The 19,132-nt window shown below is 42.4% G+C and overlaps 1 protein-coding gene across 1 annotated transcript in view; it reads left to right on the top strand.

Moving 5' to 3' along the window:
- The first annotated feature begins 4,169 nt into the window (after window positions 1-4,169).
- Window positions 4,170-19,132, top strand: part of E2F5 (E2F transcription factor 5) — a 35,309-nt gene continuing 20,346 nt past the window's right edge. Inside the window, exon 1 of the mRNA XM_044780331.2 lies at window positions 4,170-4,547. Within this exon, the coding sequence (XP_044636266.2) occupies window positions 4,323-4,547 (225 nt within the window). The 5' untranslated portion in view covers window positions 4,170-4,322. The remainder of the gene's footprint in view (window positions 4,548-19,132) is intronic.

The raw sequence follows: 19,132 nt of genomic DNA, 5'->3' as shown, positions 1-19,132 counted from the left end.
GCTGCCATCTTACGCTTTGGTGGTTTAGTGATAAGCATTTTTATCCACTAAAATTTCAAAGAAACGGTGTTATCAACCATGTTTCCAGTGGGAGAGCTGCCGAGCAACTAGGGTTTTCAGGAAGGGCAGTTTCCGTAAACGTTTGAGCATATCTGCCTTCCCTGTTTGTCTACAAGAGCAGTCAGACCACTGTTCACACATAAATAAATAGAAGCTTCCAGCGTATACTAGTTGAATTATTTTTTGTTATAACAAATTTGGATCTCTTGTTCTTATATTTGAATATGTGTGGTTGAAATTCAGACCCCACATATCAGATCATAAGTGTTAACTTCATAAAGAGGAGAATTAGAATTCTCAATACCAGTCTTCAGGAATCTTCAGAGGCAATTCTTTCCTTCTTTTAATGCCATGCCTTATTTTTGATATATGTGATCTTTCTGTAAGCTGCCTTGATAGGGCAGTAAGGTAGAGTAGAAGACACTCAATAAAATTTAAAATCTCTCTAATGTGCGGGAATTATATTTCTATATGTGATTGAATGTAATCTGCATTTCCCATTTCTACTTATAGGGTACAAACTTACGAAGACAAGATCTTTGCCTCATGTGTCATATTGCCGCACCATGCAGCCTATCGGCCGGCAAAGAATAATGTTGTTGATCACAATGAGAGGATTTATAATATTTAAAACACATCTTTTTAACTAATTTTTTTCTTTTCTTTTTTTTTCACCTAGTAAGTTCAGAAGATAGATGTTTGTGTGTTGTAATGTTTGGAAAAGAAAAATAGAAAGCCGAATTTTATTTTCAGTAACTTAGAACAGATTAAACAAGGGAGTAATAAAACTGACGGAGGCAGCCTTTGATGGAAGTTGGCTCTCTCAAAGGACAGCTGAAAGTTGGAAGTACCCCATCCCCTGCTCATAACCACTGAATAGGCTAATGCATTTAAAACCATTATGCCATCATCAGTGAACAAAATAAAATTTGGTTGGATTTCCTTAAATATTTATCTACTATATTATGACACATCTGTGCATTATTTTAAATTGATCCTGGACTTCTATGAAAATAGCGTATGTGAAATCCCACACATGTTAGACACTCTTAGTCTAATGAGCCATGGGCCAATGAATCATTCTTTAGAATTAAAAATACTTAAGTCCTCTTTCCTACGTCTGAACTGGCTAAGCAGCTGAACTTCCCAAATGCATAACGCTAAAGAAAATATAATCCGGAGCATATAAACAGTATTATAATAGATCACAGTATCTGCCTAATTAATCCAATGTAATTAGTCTGAATTTCACAAAGGATTACTGTCATGCATTTATTACTCCATAGGTCAATGCAATACAGTTTTAGTTCCACTGAATTACTACAATATATAAAATGTTATCTACATCTGGCTGTTATGGCATGAACCCTAACTTTTAATAGAATTCTCAGGCCTTTTTCAGAATTAGGCGAAGAACTAAGGTAGCAACTGATAGCCTTTTGAGAGTTGTCTCCTTTATAGCCAAAAGGATACAGACATCAACATTGGATTAATACATTTCAAAACAGTAACCAATATAATTTTCATAAAGGTTATTTGTATCCTGTTTTCTTAAAATCATGTTTCTTAAGTAATACCATTAGCAGAAATTTCAAAAAAGATTCAGCAGTATTAAAAAGACTTTTGTGTTATCAGCCTCTGATCTTTAGCTGTTTTTAGGAAAAAGGATATTTTTTCACTGTGTTATTCAGTGTTTCTCAGTGACCATGTGCATGAGAATTACCTGGAAGTGTTTGTGAAAAATGCAGATTCCCAAGGCAACTTCTCCTATCACATGTTGATTTGATCTCTGAGGTTTGGATTCAAGAATCTGGATTTTGAACAAACACCATAGATGATTTTCCTTATTGAAGTCTGGGAACCATTGGTGTAAGTTATTTTTAGTTTCTCAGACACATATAAGATTTTGAAGTCTAATTGAAGTGGCTGCTAACTTGTGAATATTCTCTGGTTGAACTACAGTTAATTTAAGCAAATGAAAAATTCATTGTGAAAAACACAAAAACAGTGCAAAATAAATGTCAAGTGACCTATTAGCATCATCAATAGTATGATCATTGCTTTGCAGAAAACCATTAAAACCTGAAATTTTTAAAAAACCAACTATTTTCAAAATTACCAATATAGTTTTAATAAAGTAATACTACATGCTATGGAATGAGTTGTGTCTCCCCCAAATTCATGTGTTGAAGCTCTAATCCCCAGTGTGATCATATTTGGAGAGGGAGCCTTTGGGAGGTAATTAGGGTTGGATGAGGTCATGAGAGCAGGGACCTCGTGATGGGGTTAGTGTCCTTATAGAACAGACACCAGAGGGCGTACTTGAGCTCCCTCTCTCCCTCTCTCCCTCTCTTCCACATGAGGACAGAGAGAGAAGGCGGCTGTCCGCGAGCCAGGCAGAGAGCTCTCACCAGCATCCCACCGCGCTGGCACTCTGATCTTGGACTTCCAGCCTCCAGAACTGTGAGAAAACAAATGTCTGCTGTTTCCACCCAGCCTACTGTACTGTTGTGGTGGCAAGCTCAGCTAAGACACAATATAAACGTAAAGTTTTGTTTGTTTGTTTGTTTGAGGAAGATTAGCCCTGAGCTAACATCTGCCGCCAATCCTCCTCTTTTTGCTGAGGAAGACTGGCCCTGAGCTAACATCTGCCGCCAATCCTCCTCTTTTTGCTGAGGAAGACTGGCCCTGAGTTCACATCCATGCCCATCTTCGTCTACTTTATATGTGGGATGCCTACCACAGCATTGCTTGCCAAGCAGTGCCATGTCTGCACCTGGGATCCCAATCAGCCAACCGTGGGCCGCCAAGAAGCGAAACGTGCACACTTAACTGCTGTGCCACCGGGCCAGCCCCTAAACATAAGTTGTTAAAACAACAATTTTATTTTTATCAAGTCCTGTCCATGCATGCATAGCAGAATCTTCCCTCTTCAACTTAAAACTAAAACTCCTTTAGAAACAATTGTGTTTATTAATTTCATTATTAATCATTAAAATTAACTTGCAAAACTTGATTTTGCTAATGCCAAATCACATAGGATAAACCATTTTCAGATAAGTTCAATTGTTCAAGAGTGGTTTCATTGACAGACTTTTTCATGTTTTACTTTAGATTTTTAATTCCAAGTTTTGTTTATAGAGTTCTTGGATTAAAATAAAGGCTATCTGGTTAAAAATAAAGTTCTGTGTCTGTGACTGGGAAACACATTTTTTGTAATAAATAGTGTGTCCAGTTTTACTAGTTAATGCTGCTGAGTATTTCACTTCATTTCAGTGACCCTTTTTTTGCTAGTTTGTTAATCTAAATTAAGCAAAACTCTTCCTTGCATGAAACTTTCTTGACTGATTACTGTCATACGGAATTTTCATTCACCTAGTATTTGTCCAGGACCTACTTTATTCAAAGTGTGGTGTGTGACACCAACTCATTTAAAATTTAGTTTAGACTCTCAAGAGTTTGTAATCGGAAGAGAAAAAACTTCTACCCGGATCTGTGTGCCATCTCATTTACCACCAGTGGTTTGAGGTGTCACCAAAGCCCGCGAGAACCTGGGAGCGCCTAATATTCTGGATAATACAGTATAATTTGGTTCCAATAGGCTATTATGAACAGTGCTCTGAATGCAGATCTGGGGTCTAGAGGAGCGCCTTTGGGCAAGTCACAACCTCTGCGTCGACACCTGTTTCTCCAGAAAGTAAAGGCCTTGGGAACGACGGCAGACGAGGACAAAACCCTACAGCTCCCCGATTCTGCCTTCCCTGCATTCCGAATCTCAACAGAGGGTCTGTGGGAGAAAGCCTTGCGCTTGCCCCAAGTCACGGAAACGCGTGCCAAGGATGCTGCAGCCGGACACGAGCAGGGACGGCAGACACCGCCCGATGGCCAGCGCCCGCAGGCTCGGCTCGCGCGGCTGCACCCCGGGCGCACGGTGGTCTCCGCCCGGCAGCGCCCACCCCGCGGACCCCCGTTGCTCCCGCGCAGCCCGGGCCGCCAGGACGGAGCCGGGGACGCGCTCGCCGGCGCCCCCTCGCCGCGCGCTCCGGCCGCCCGCTGAAAAACGCGTTTCCAGGCAACCGCGGCGCGGCGTCACTTCCTGCCATTTAAACTGGGTCCCACCCTCGCGGCCCCCGCGGCTCGCCTCCCGTCCCCCTCCCCGCGCTCGGCTCCCGCGGCCCCCCGGCTCGGGAGGGGCGGCGGCCGCGGTCGGGGCGCCGCGCACCTGTCGTCCCGGGAGCCCGCGCTCGGCCGGCGGGGACGCGATGGCGGCGGCGGAGCCCGCGAGCTCGGGCCAGCAGGCGCCGGCGGGGCAGGGCCAGGGCCAGGGCCCGAGGCCGCCCCCGCCGCCCGCGCCCGCGCAGCCCCCGCCGCCGCCCCCGCCGCCGCCGCCCGGCAGCAGCCGGCACGAGAAGAGCCTGGGGCTGCTCACCACCAAGTTCGTGTCGCTGCTGCAGGAGGCCAAGGACGGCGTCCTGGATCTCAAAGCGGTGAGCGCGGCGCGCGCCGGCCGGCCTGCGGAGCCCGCGGCCCGGAGCAGCCCGCCCGCCGGTGCGGGGGTCGGCGGCGCGCCCCCGGGGGCCATGTGGCCGGCGCGCGGGCCCCGGACGCGGGGATGGGGGAGGGCCGAGGCCCGGGGTGGCCCCGAGTGGCCGCGGAGCCCCTGGGGCCGGCGCCGCGCCGGGCGCTCGACAAAGAGCGGGGCCGGGAGCGCGCCCGCGTGGCTCGAGTCCCGGGCGCGGGCCCCGCGCCCCCCCAGGGTCCTGGCCGCGCCGCGTGCACCTGTGGCGGAGGCGCGGCGGGGGGCCGGCTCTCTGCCGCGAGACCCCCTCCCGGCTCATTCTGCTGTTGGAAATTGGTGGTTTTAATGGGCGGTTCTAGTTGAGACCTTGTTCCCGTTGTTTGGGGGAAAAAAAACACACACAGCAACATTTTGCCACCTCTTCTGGATGAAAGAAGAAAGAAAGTGCCTTCTCCACACCCCACCCCGTTAAAATCATAGCAGTAATCAAAAGAGCTCTTCCTTAGACAGTTCTTTTCATCATCCTGAGGGTTACGGGGGGATGTTGGATTTGCGACTTAATTTGCCGTCTGATACAGATTTCTAAAAGCGAGCTTTGCCATCACACGAAAACGGGGTGTTTTGTAGCTTTCACCCGAACGGGTGGAGGCGCTCAGGGAACTCCTGCTGTTTGATGAGAACGTGCGTTTCGTCTTTTACTAAAGTTCAGGTTTTTCAAACAACAACATGCATCAAAAGCTGTTGGAGGAAACGATAATGGCTTAACCGTTGCGAGCAGGATTTGGAAGGATTCCACGGTGCTGAGGAACAAGAGAATGGGGTCACGAATTAAAAGTCAGTCAGCGCACCAAGTTTAAGTAAGAACCAGAGCTTTCAAAACAATAAACAAAAATGATTAGCGAGAGTCAGCAATCACTGCAGACCCTCCTAGGCGTTACCCCTAAATCGGGTCCTACACTGAGGATTGGTCCCAGCACCCAGGGAGTGCCAGGGCCACCTCACCTGGCTTGAGAGAGTGTCTGCCGTCATCAAGGCGTCTCTAGAGTAACGGAAGCAGCGTCTGAGCAGAGGAGCATCCTCTAGTCCTCTCTGGATGCAGGGCCCTGAGACTCCCAGGGGCCCTTCTCTGAGAGTAGCCCAGGGGCTGAGGGATGTCTTTGAATGCCCACTGCTTTCTCTGGCTGTAGTGTCTGAATTGTTTTACTTTATACAAATGAGGCACGATGCACATATTTTGCATTTGGGAAAGTAGTTTCTACTATCTTCTTTTTGAAGTGTTATTCCTGGAATTTCCCCCCTCCCCCGCCCCCCCCCTTTGGAAATTCCTTGTTCTCTTTTTTTTCCCCACAGCCCCTTCCTCCCTCCCTGAAAGTGCTTTCTGGCATGTATAGTATTTAAATTGTCATGAACTCAAAGGGATGCTGTTTAAAGAATTTCACTGGAAGTCATGAGGTCATCGGAGAAAGCCAGGGGTGTTACAACACATAGCTTGTAACTGCTATTCAGAATCGAGAAATTCAACTGTAGCCTGTGACCTCAATGAGGAATCAGGGAAGTTTGGGGTTTTCCAGATAAAACTGAACTCTGAGGGCTGACTCTGAGGGTTTCTCTTTCAACTTGCTTCCCGCTATGGTGGAACTTCGCCTTTGCTTGACTTTACAAATTCTTTGGCTTCTTCCTGTTCGCTCTGTGGCGGTATAATTGCTTTCCAGAAGCTGCAGAAGGAGCGCGTGTGGAGTGGAGTTTAGTATTCCATAATAACATTGTTTCATTTGTCCTAGAACTCTCCTAAAAGTTCAGAGGTTTCTGCAGTAACATTATGTCTCATTATATTGACTTGATACTTCTAGAGAACACTTTGAGTATCATTCCTTTTCACATATATGAAAAAAATGTATCTCATTTATTTGCATATATTTTTCATTTATTTACATAGGTATGTAAAGTCTTATATATAAAATTCTCATATTGAAATCTTTCCAATGATGTTTCTTATTGTGTACCATAGTAAAAGATCAGTAAGACTTTTTTTTTTTTTTTTTTAAAGATTTTATTTTTTCCTTTTTCTCCCCAAAGCCCCCCGGTACATAGTTGTGTATTCTTCGTTGTGGGTTCTTCTAGTTGTGGCATGTGGGACGCTGCCTCAGCGTGGTCTGATGAGCAGTGCCATGTCCGCGCCCAGGATTCGAACTAACGAAACACTGGGCCGCCTGCAGCAGAGCGCGCGAACTTAACCACTCGGCCACGGGGCCAGCCCCGATCAGTAAGACATTTTTAACAGTGGAGCATGGTGAAGATGGACTGACAATTATGAGTTTCCTCTAATTGGAAATTATAAAATCTTTTTTTTTTTTTTTGCTGAGGAAGATTTGCCCTGAGCTAACATCTGCTGTCAATCTTCCTCTTTTCTTTGTATGTGAGCTGCCACCACATCATGGCCACTAACAGACAGTGGTGTAGGTCTGCCCCTGGGAACTGAACGTGGGCCACCGAAGTGGACCATGCAGAACATAACCAATCAGCCACAGGGGCTAGCCCTATATTTTTTCTTATGTTCTTATGGGGGGGGGGGGGGGAGGGTGTTTTTCAGCATAAGTTATGGATACTTTTGAGTTCTACCCTTGACTTTTTTTTTTTTTTTTTTTGAGGAGCATTAGCCCTGAGTTAACTACTGCCAATCCTCCTCTGTTTTTCGCTGAGGAAGACTGGCCCTGAGCTAACATCTGTGCCCATCTTCCTCTACTTTATACATGGGATGCCTACCACAGCATGGTTTTTGCCAAGCGGTGCCATGTCCGCACCTGGGATCTGAACCGGCGAACCCCAAGCCGCCGAAATGGAATGGGCAAACTTAACCACTGTGCCACCAGGCTGGCCCCTGACATTTTTTAAGAAGCAGTTAATGAATCATCATTTTTGTGAATATCATGAATATAAAACATTGTATCAACCTTCACATGCAAATATCTTGGTTATCCATAAAATATCCAAGGCCACATAGATGTTATTTATTTTCTGACTTATGGCACATTCTACTGAAGAATAGGAACATAGTGGTGTATCTTAGTGATGCATTTCTTCTTAGTAATATAACTAATTAAGGATGTAGCTTAACAAAGCTAATCAATTCTAACACAGCTGTTCTAGTATAATTTAACAAGTAAAAAGGAGTAGAAACACCTGGGAAGTATTTCAGAAAATTTTATTCAATATCTCCCTCCTACGGCCCCACCATATAGTGTCATTTGGGGATGGATATTTACTATCTCTTTGTTCCAGTGAGATAAGAAGGTAAGTCATGGTCCTTTTGAGCTACATGGTTTGCCAATTTATGCTGTTAATAGCTAACATTTATTGAGAGCTTATGATGTGCCAGGTATTGTATATACTAACTAATTTTATCCTCTTAACAACAGTGGAAGTTCAGGGTTAACATCCCCATTTCACAGAGGAGAAAACTGATAGGTTAACTTGCCCCCTGTCACACAGTAGAAAGTGACAGAGCTAAGATTTGAAACTAGACCATTTTTTCTTATTTTTCTATGTTATACTGTCTTTCAGTATTCCTAAAAAAATAAACTTCGTATTTAAGTTTTTCATCTATATAAGGGTGTGGGTTCCTTCTTATAAAGAAAAATGCATGAGTATTTTTATTCCTCTACCCCTGATAGAAGAGAGAGAGATTGAGCTTTCGCATTGAAAATTTTGCTGAGCTTTTTAAAGTATGATCAAGATTGCTTATCTCTTTTATTATAATTGTTTAAGTTACAAATTGCCTGAATAATACCTGCATTAATAAGATAAAGGATTTATGGTGTTTCTTATCCCACAGGTCCCTGACTCATACCCATGTATGATTAGCTGATTAATACACACCCTGGGAGAAGTAAATCATTTAATCTAAGGCCTTAGTTTGTGACATCAAGCAAAGATTTGGTGTCACAGAATGAAGGAAGAGTTAGCCTAAGGAGAGGCATGTGGGTAGAACAGCCAGAACTTTAGTGCATGCTTAAAAATTCTCAGGACAGTTTCACTTCTGAGTTATATACCCCAAAGAACTGAAAACAGGGTCTTGAACAGATATTTGTACATCTATGTTCATAGCAGCATTATTCACAATAGCCAAGAGAGGGAAGCAATACAAGTGTCCGTTGATAGATGAATGGATAAACAAAGTGTGGTCTATACATACAATGGAAGGTTATTCAGCCTTAAAAAGGGAGGAAATTCTCACTCATGCTACCACATAGATGAACCTTGAAGACATTATGCTAGGCACAGAAAGACAAATACTGTGTGATTCCACTTATCTGCAGTAACTAGAGTAGTCAAGTTCATAGAGACAGAAAGGAGGAGAGTGGTTGCCAGGAGCCAGAGGGAGGGGAGAATGGGAAGTTGCTGTTTAATGGGTGTTTTGGGCTGATTTGTGGTGCCTCAAAATACGTATGTTGAAGCTGTAACCCTGAGTAACGTCATAATGTGACTGTTTTGGGAGATAGGGCCTTTAGAGAGGTGATTAAGTTAAAATAAGGTCATTTGGGTGGACATTAACCCAATCTAGCCTTATAAGAAGAGCAAATATGGACACAGACACCAGGGATGCATGCCCGCAGAGGAAAGCCGTGTGAGGACACGGCGAGAGTGCAGCCATCTGCAAGCCAAGGAGGGAGGCCTCAGAAGAAACCAAACTTGCTGACACCTTGATCTTGGCCTTGTAGGCTGCAGAACTTTGAGAAAATAAATTTCTGTTGTTTAAGCCCCCCAGTCTGGTATTTTTTTATGGTAGGCCTAGCAAACTAATACGGGGGGGGGGTGTAGAGTTTCAGTTTTGCAAGATGAAAAGAGTTCTGGAGAATGGTTGCACAGCAATGTGAATGTGAATGGACTTAAAACTGCTGAACCGTATGCTTAAAAATGGGTAAAACGGTGAATTGCATGTTATGTGTATTTTACCGCTATATGTAATATGTTATATAATAATATATAAAAATATATATACAAAACAACGAGATACCACTACACACGTATTAGAATGGTAAAGATCCAGAACACTGACAACACTGAATGCTGGCAAGGATGTGGAGCAGCAGGAACTCTCATTTGCTGCTGGTGGAATGTAAAATGGCACCGTTGCTTTGGAAGATGGTTAGGCAGTTTCTTATTTAAAAAAAAAAGATCTTACTACATGATCTGGTAATCATACTCCATGGTATTTACCCAAATTAGCTGAAAAGTTATGTCGACACAAAAACTTACACACAAGTATTTACAGTAGTTTTATTCATAGTCACCAAAACTTGGAAGCAACCAAGATGTCCTTCAGTAGGTGAATGAATAAACTGTAGTACATACAGACAATGGAATATCACTCCCTACTAAAAAGAAATGAGCTCTCGAGCCATGAAAAGACGTGGAGGAAACTTAAATGCATATTTCTAAGTGAAAGAAGTCAATCTGAAAGGTACTCTATTATTCCAACTATATAGCATTCTGGAAAAGGCAAAACTGTGGAGACAGTAAAAGGATCAGTGGGTGCCAGAGGCTGGGGGGAAGGAGGGATGAAAAGAGGGAGCACAGAGGGTTTTTAGGGTAATGAAACTATTCTGTGTGATGTGATAATGCTACTTTAATGATGGATACATTATTAGATCGTACATTATTAAATGGATGCATCATTATACATTTGTCCAAACCCATAAAATATACAACAGCCCGAGTGAACCCTAATGTAAACTGTAGACTTTAAGTGATGCTAATGTGCCAATATAGGTCCATAGATTGTAGCAAATGTACAACTCTGGTGAGGGACGTTGATAGTGACGACAGGGGGCTTGCGGGAAATCTCTGTACTTCCTCTCAGTTTTGCTGTGAACCTAAAACTACTCTAAAAAATAAAATTTATTAAAAATGCATATATAAAGCTGATCTGGATACATCTATTCCATTAAAAATCTCTTAGATAGAAGATGCATGGCTAAATGGGAAAAGAAAATTCTCAGGAGCCTAAAGGTCTACAACACTAATCAAAATGATTACTAATAGCCAGGACTAAGTGACTGGCACTATGGGGAATGACTCACTTATGTTAGCTCAGTTAATCCTCCCGACAAAACCGTATGGGAGCTGTTATAGCTCCATTTAGCTGATTAGGAAATTGAGGCTTAAAGAGGTTAAGCGACTTAGGCAGTACCCACAGTAAATGAGAGGAACTCAGCCTGATGCCAGAATTGATGCCCTGAACCACTATGCGGAACAAAAGGTGTACCCACCTCCCAGGTTTTGGTATAATTTGACAAAAAACTTTATTGGAGGGAAAGAAAGCCAGCTGTCCAAGTTTTTGCATTTCTGGACAGGATAAATGGGCTTGTAGCTCAGACCGTGGTTCTGAGTTCTTGGTCCTGATTCTGCCACTTCCCAGCAGTGTGTCCTTGGGCAAGCCCCACGTCCTGTACAGTTGTCCCCTCTTATCCGCGGTTTCACATTCCACAGTTTCAGTTATCCTCAGTCAACTGCCGTCTGAAAATATTAAATGGAAAATTCTAGAAATAAACAATTCATAAGTTTTAAATTGCGCTTCATTCTGAGTAGTGTGATGAAATCTTGTACCGTCCCACTCCTTCTGGCCGGGACGTGAATCGCCCACTTGTCCAGCGCATCAACGCTGTGTATGCTACCTGCCCATTAGTCACCTAGTAGCCATCTCGGATACCAGATCAACTGTTGCAGTGTCACAGTGCTGTGTTCAAGTAATCCTTACTTTACTTAAAAATGGCCCCAAAGTGCAAGAATAGTGATGCTGGAAAATCGGATATACCAAAGAGAAGTTAACATTATTAATCTTTTATTGTGCCTAATTTAACAGTTAAACTTTATGGTAGATATATATGTATAGGAAAGAACAGTCTATCTAGGATTTGGTTCTATCTGTGGTTTCAGGTATCCACTGATGGTCTTGGAACGCACCCCTGCGGTTAAGGGGCTCTGCTGTCTATCGTATCATTCAAGTGGAATGTGCAAATTGAATACAGGAGCCCCAAGGAGGAAGAAGGGATGAAACACCATAACTGGTGGTAGTGCTTTGTGAACTGAAAAGTGCCAAGCAAGGTTTATTTTTCTGCTAAGCTGCATGGTCCCTCCACCCCGATGTTTTAAGAAAGGTGGTCACCTGAAAGGGATGACAGTGTTTCTCAATGTGTAGACCAAAGATCGAATGCATCAGAATCTCCTGGACGCTTATTAAAAATACAGAGTTTAATGACAGACCTGAGAAATCAGATTGTGCAGGTCTAGGGAAAGGGGCTAGGAGTCTGCATTTTAAACAGATACCGCAGGTGATTTTGGTGCTTACAACATCTGGGAACCATGGAATGAATTCTACTGCCTTTTCTTTTCCAGTGTTGTTATTCAGAAATCTCTGGCAGTGGGAGGTAAGAGGAGTTAATGCCTAGTAGAGTTGCATCTTTAGCGGCTAACTGAGATGGATGAGAGAGCTACTCTTGAGAAAATGTTAGAGTTAGGGACTGACGAATTTCCCCTTTTATATGCTCTGGAATGGTCTCTGCTCGTGTCTTTGAATTGCAGCATATTAAGGCTTTTAAAACTGTCATTACTAATTAAGGGACCTAATTTTGAATGGAAATGAGTCAGCTTTGAGAGTTAACTTCTATAATGGAATAGATTAAAATCCACTTTTATAGGAAAGTTCCATTTTACTCCACTTTTAGGGAGAATAGGAAAATTACAAGATTTTGAAATTTTGGATTTAATTTTTAAAAAGAGCAAGATCGGCCCAAATGGAGCTGAATCTCCTTCATCATTTGTCACTCAGGGGACCAGGCAATGAATGAACTGATGTTCACAATGCTGCTAGGGCCTCAATCATTGGGGAAAGATTCTTTCCTTGAGTGAAGAGTGTATGCAGGCAGGAATGTAGACATTTTAGGAGAGTTCTCAACACGGGGAAGAATAAGGAGTTTCCAGTCCAGACCCTCGGTTAACTGAGAGATCTGATTAGCAGAGTGCCCAGGTATGTTAGTAAACCTTTTGCTGATTTTTATACATCATTTTCTTTTTATAAATATGTTATTAAAACTTTAAAGGTAACGCTTAACAGACTAGAAATGCACTTTGAATTGCTCTCTCACTTAAAGGGGAAAAAGTAACACAGAAAGCTTAACAAACCCATAAAAGGGAACAGAAGGTAACAGCACGGAAGCATAATACACAGAAAACATCGGATGAGTAATGCTTGAAACCTGTTAGTTTCTCCAGCAGGTGAATGTATTGCCTTCCTTTTTCTTTTTAATAAAGTTGTTTAGATGGAAAAGTTCAAGCATCTGTTGTTTACAAGAAGTGTACCAACAAACAAAAAGACTTGAAAAGGTGAAGGTGTACCAGGCAAAGGAAAGAGGAATGAAATGAGGAGTGAAAGTACTGATTTTCAGATAGGGTCTACCTTGTATTAAGAGCACTGAGTGGTATAGACTGGTGTTTTTAAGAATAAGGTCATATTCCAAGGATGAACGATAAAAGACGGTGTTTGAATGGGGTGCCTATCACGGCGGACCACATGTCTACTGGTCTGGATGGGTGTATTGTATTACACCATTTCTTTAGTATGGTAAGTTTTGGTATAGTAAAAAATATTTCTTATAAATAAATGGTTTTTTAGATTTTGACAGTTAAGGCTGACTTTCTCCAATCATTGGTCCATGGGTCTCCCTTTATGTCTTAATATGTTTATAAAAAGGAGGGTATTATTGCTGATTTACCTTTTTAAACTTAAAATATAATTATTGAAGTAACATGCAAATAGTAGAAAACGTGGGAAAAGATTGAGTCTAGAATAAAAATTACCCAGTATGCCACCACCCAAAGAGAGCTGTGATTTTCAGTTTTCAATATTGCTCTGATTTGTTACATCTTTTTATAGCTGACATCAAGCTTATTTTCCCAAATTATAGACATGATTTGTGATGGCTGGACAATTTAGGTCCATCATGTTACGCAGAATTAACCATTCTGATAGGTAGTTAAGTTACGTAAGTTGTCTCCAGGGTTTTTTTCCTTCTCATTCAAGAAATGTAAGTTAAACAATGTGTGTCCCATTGTCCCTTCCTTTAGTAGCTTACAGCTTGCTGTTGTGGCAAGAAGTCACAGAAATGAGCAGTGGCACACTTTTCACCCTGTAAGGGGGTATGGATGCACCTGCTGAGCCCAGGGATTGGTGCTGTGAGAGCCATTGAAGGCTTCAGGGAGCCCGTGGGAGCTGAGCTGGGAGCAGGCACTCAAAAAGTCAGATGACAGTGATAGATATAAAACGTAAGACTCTATTGTCATGTTGCTCCTCTACTTAGAACAGCATGCAAATGCCTACAGGATGCTGCCTTGTCCGGCCCTCCTTCCCCGCTGCCTCTCCTGGTGGACTCGCCCCTTACCTGGCCCCAGTCCTGCTGTCCTTCTGGCACCCTCCCATGCCCTCCCCCCCCCCCCCAACCTTGGGGCTGCTGCACAGGCCTTTCTTTCTGCCTGGAGCACGCTTTTATACACACAGTCATTTGGCCATTTCTCTAAATCCTCTGGTCTCGATTTAAATGTTAGATGCCGTGGTAGGTGGAGTAGTGGACTCCCAAAGATGTCTGTGTCCTAATTCCCAGGACCTATGAATATGTTCAGTTACACGATAAAGGGGAACGAAGGTTAAAGTTGCTGGTAAACTAGTGTTAAAATGGGGAGATTTTTCTGGGTTATGCAGTTGAGCACATTGTAACTACAAGGGTCCCGGAAAGTGGAAGAGGCAAGAGAAGAGAGATAACCAGAGAGATCCAGCATGATAAGGCCTCTGCCTGACCCTTTCTGGAGGAAGGGGACCATGAGCCAAGGAACACCGCAGACCCCAGAAGCTCGAAAAGAGGAAGAAATGGATTCTTCGCTAGAGCATCCGGAAGGAACACAGCCTTACTGGTACCTTGATTTTAGCTCAGTGAGACCCATTTTGGACTTCTGATCTACAGAATGATAAGACAGTAAATTTTTTTAAGTGTTTTTTTAAGCCACTAAAATTATGGTAATTTGTGACAGCAGCAATAGAAAACGAATACAGATGCATTTCCTGACTCTTCCCATTAATCTAAAGTGGCTAAATTTGGTTCGCTTTTATTCTCTTTCTCAGCAACTTGTGCTTTTCCTTAACATCATTTATCACAATACAGGATTGTTTATTTCTTTATTTGCTTTCCCTTGTTTCCCTCTAGACCAGTGGTCTGTGAGGCAACGGACTGTGTCTTATGTGTCACCAGTGCTGATCGAGCCAGGCCATCATAAGCTCTCATCAGATAGTTGAGTGAATGGATGCTTTTAGGTCAGAGTTAGGTGAAAGGGCGTTCCCAGCAAGGCAGCATGTTCCAGAGCCAAGAGGCCAGAGAAAGAAATGAGTACATTTGAGAAGCTGTGGATCAGAGACTGTTGGATTAAGAGAGTATGGTTGTAATGCAGACAAGATTACAGGCAAGAACTAGGGTAGAGGCAGTGGAAATAGAGGTGGAGAGATTCAGATGATGTTACACTGCCGAAGTGACAGAACTTGAATGCTGAGTCTGGAGGAAAAGGAAGACTCATGGATGACTGCCGTGTCTTTGGTTATTCAACGGCGTAGATTGTGGTGATTTTCGCTTAGAAGTTATAAAAAGAGGAAAAGATGTTGGTGGAAAGGTAAGTTCAGTTCTGGACATGCGTGAGAGGCCCGTAGGCCATCCTTGAGTCAGTATGTGGCAGCCTATGGAAATTGTGAATCTGGAGCCCAAGAGAAAGACAAAGGCTACCAGTTTGATCTGGAAATGATTAGCTTATGAGCTATGTAAGGGAGAAGATTTTGAGTGGAAAGAGGAATAGGAATGGAACTCTGGAAAACATTAATAGTTCAGGAGCAGCAGAGAAAAAGGAGACTGAGAAGGAATAGCTAGAGACCTAGGAGAAATAGCCAAGCATTGTGGTGGCACCAAGCCGGGGCTCAGAGTCTTAGGAAGGAGGGCACCAGTGTCAGGTGCTGCGGGGGATACCACAAGTGTTTGTGGTAGCTGCTGGATTTAGCAACAGAGGTCCAGAAAACATTTTTGGCATTTAAACATTTTCAACTCTATCTGATAATCCATACTAAAGAATTACTAGATCAACAAATCAAAGGATAATAAACATTTTTAAGGCCTTTGATGAATGTTGCCAAATTGCTTTACAAAAAGATGGTATTAATTTACACTCCGCTAGCAGCATACAGTTGTGACCAGCCAGCTCAGCACATCACGAAGCATGGCGTAGTGGTTCAAAGTGTGCACCCTGGATTTATGTCTGGACTTGACCATGTTTGGTGGCCTTGGGCAAGTTATCATGCCTCACTTTCCCCTTTTGCAAAAATGGGGACAATAGTAGTATCTACTTTATGTGGTCATTATTATAGGAATTGCTAAAGTGAGTTTTTACTTTTAAATCGCTTAAACTGTGCCAGGCACATAGTAAGTGCTGTATCCACGTGTGTGTTAGACAAATGGTGAATGGATGGATGGATGGATGGATGAATAGATAGATAGATAGAATGAATCCATATTGGGTATTCTGATGTTTCATATTTTACAAATATGAAAGGTGATGAATAATAGTATCTATTTTTTAATCAAGTTTATAAAGGTATAATTTGCATACATTAAACACTCGCATTTTAAGTGTGTAGTTCAATGAGTTTTGACAAATGCCTATAGCTGTAACCACCACAACAACTGGACGTGGAGCATTCCCATCACCCCAGGTAGTTCCCTTTCATCTTCTAACCAAACCCCAACCTCAGCCTCAGCCTCAGCCACCGTTGCTCTGCTTTCTTTCCCATGAATTAAAGTGATCTTTTCTGGAGCTTCGTGTTAACTCACTCAGACAGCACGGATGTTTAGCATCATTTACTCCGTGTGCTGTTTTGAGGTGCCTTCCCCCCGCGCCCCCCTCGTCGTTACCTGTACCAGTAGTTGCCTCTGTCTGTCCCTGGGTGGTGTTTCGTTTTATGCCTGTCCTACCTTTTGCTTACCATTCACCGGCTGCTTCCAATTGGGGGCTGTTATGAATATTCGGGTCCAAGTCTTTGTGTCAACATGTATTTTCATTGTTTTAATTTGCACATTTTTATTATCCCTTTGGTAACTCATTAAATAAGTTTGAGAGCTTTTTCAAGAATATTAACAGTTTTTTATGTGAAATCCACCTGTTGTCCATGTTTTAATTTGTGGTCTTTGTGCTTTCTTTTATATGCGTTTTAACTCGTATTGAGATAGTCACCTCTTTATCTCTTCATTTTTATTTCTTCTATAGATTTGACCTTTAGAAGTTCCCAGGAAAGGACATTTTTGACATTTTGATGAATATATGTGTGCATGAGTGTGTGTGTGTGTGTGAGAGAGAGAGACAGAGATGCTGCTGTGATTTGGGGGAATTTTGGTCCGTTTTTGGAATAGGCTGTTGGCCACAGTCGTGACGGAAGCTGACATGCAGTTGGGTTTAACTCAGTTAGTCATAGTTCACGGTCACCGTAATCCCTCTGAGATTTTTAGATTTGTTTTAAAATCCACGTCTGCCTAGTATTTTCTTCTTGAACGTGACAAGTCCAAGTATCCTGAAACCACTGTTTATCCGTTAGGTAATGAGAGTTTGTCCATAGCTGAGTTTTCTGAATTAGCTAAGGATTTATATCTATTAATAATATTGCTTCTTATAAAGGAACATTTAACCATTTTGGTCTGGAAAGTTTCCAAAATGCATTACTCATGTCTTTGTCTCCTTAAACTGAAAATATTGTGGATGATTTTGCTTTTTTGTAACTCAGGATAGTCATATGAATATTATCCTTTGTATTCTGTGGAGGTGGGGCCTCCAAGCTTTTCTGAGTATGTTGGACGACCACTGTGTCCAGTAGCCGCAGCTTTGTCTGCTTTGTGAGTTCTTGGTCCTTTTTGTACTTTTTCTCTTATCCCCTGATTGCTGCCAAGGTGCCTCCCCAGCATCCCAGATGCTACTTCCACTCCTGTGGACCTTGAAATTAAATAGCCCATCTGTTAAGAATCATGTAAAAGGAGGAGTAAATAGGATCCAAATGGGTGAACTCTTTGAGTAATAAAATACACATTTTTATGTCTACTTTTTACTCTTCAGAAACCCTTTTTCCTGCTTCATTGTGCTCAGCTGTGTTCTGAAGTGTTAAAGTTAGTGAGTTATACCAGATAGGTGGGGACTCCATCACATGCCACGATACACCTGTCAAAGAACAATATTTCTTTGCTACTTTGGGTGAGAAATTGGATCAATAATAGTAATAATAGCTAACATGAATGTAATGTCTATGATGCGCCAGACACTCCCCTAAGGGTTTCAGATGTACTCATTTAATCTTCAGAACAACAGCATCTTAGCAATTATCTTACGGATGAGGAAATTGAGGCACAGAGAGTCTAAGTGACTTACCCAGGACCACACAGCTGGTAAGTGGGGCCCATCCCAGAGCCCATGTACGTAGCCTCTGCACCATACCACCATCAGAATGATATGAAATGTGCAGATACAAATCCCAGTGGTAGAATAGCCACTTAATTTTGCTCCTGTTCGAAAAACTTAACACTTATGAGAAGAGAATTTCCAAAGCATGCAGTTGAGAACTTAGGCAAACAATCTTTCAAGCTTATGCTGTATAGATCTCAGAGTTCCAGCAGGCTTTTCCTGCTTGAATAGATACTTACCAAATGTCTTCTTTTCCTTTTGGGTAATCTTTGGTGACTTGAGTAAGACGGTAAAAATGAAGTTCCATTTTAAAAGTTTATGCAGAGTTTGTTAAAAATAAAACAAAATTAGAACAAATTTAAAGCTTATGTATTTCAAAAATATTCAGTACAGTAGCAGAGTTTAGTTTAGCAGAGTGGAAACAGCAGATTTTCTTGGGAGAGATTCCTCGGGCTCAGGTTACTGATTGGGAATTAAAACACTTACGTGCTCAGTCCTGTTTCTGGAGGAACCCTATGTGCCCTTGAAGTCACTTATTTAATTTCCTTATTGATGTAACGTCCCCAGTAGACCCGGCGGAAAACACGCAGAGGCCCCTGAGGGTACTGTTTCCTTTTTGCCCCCATCCTAAATAACCTCTTTTTTTCCCAACCTCTTGTAACACTTTATCTCCACTTCATGAGACTGTTTCAATTTTTTAACCACATTCTGCGAGGTGTTAGCCACAGTGCCAAAGCCTTAGATATGTATATAATATTTTGTTACTGTTTATTATTTTTGAGTAAATAAGGAAATAAGTGGAAATGATGATCTTTCTGCTTTTTCAGGCCATTTTATACACTCCAGGTGAAACCGCCTGTAGACCAGTGGTCCTTGACGTGCTCGTTCAGTGGGGTTTTATAGCTTGGGAACTTTTAACTGTGCACCACGTTTCTTTAAAGTCTTTTAAAATTACAGAATCCCATTTGAAAATGTTTTGTCACAAATCTGTTTCATGAAAATGTAACTAATGCCAATTCTACCCGA

Source organism: Equus asinus, chromosome 12 (genome assembly GCF_041296235.1).
Source record: "Equus asinus isolate D_3611 breed Donkey chromosome 12, EquAss-T2T_v2, whole genome shotgun sequence".
Taxonomy (NCBI): domain Eukaryota; kingdom Metazoa; phylum Chordata; class Mammalia; order Perissodactyla; family Equidae; genus Equus; species Equus asinus.
The sequence above is the reverse complement of the archived record's forward strand: the minus strand, read 5'-3'. Positions and strand labels throughout refer to the sequence as shown.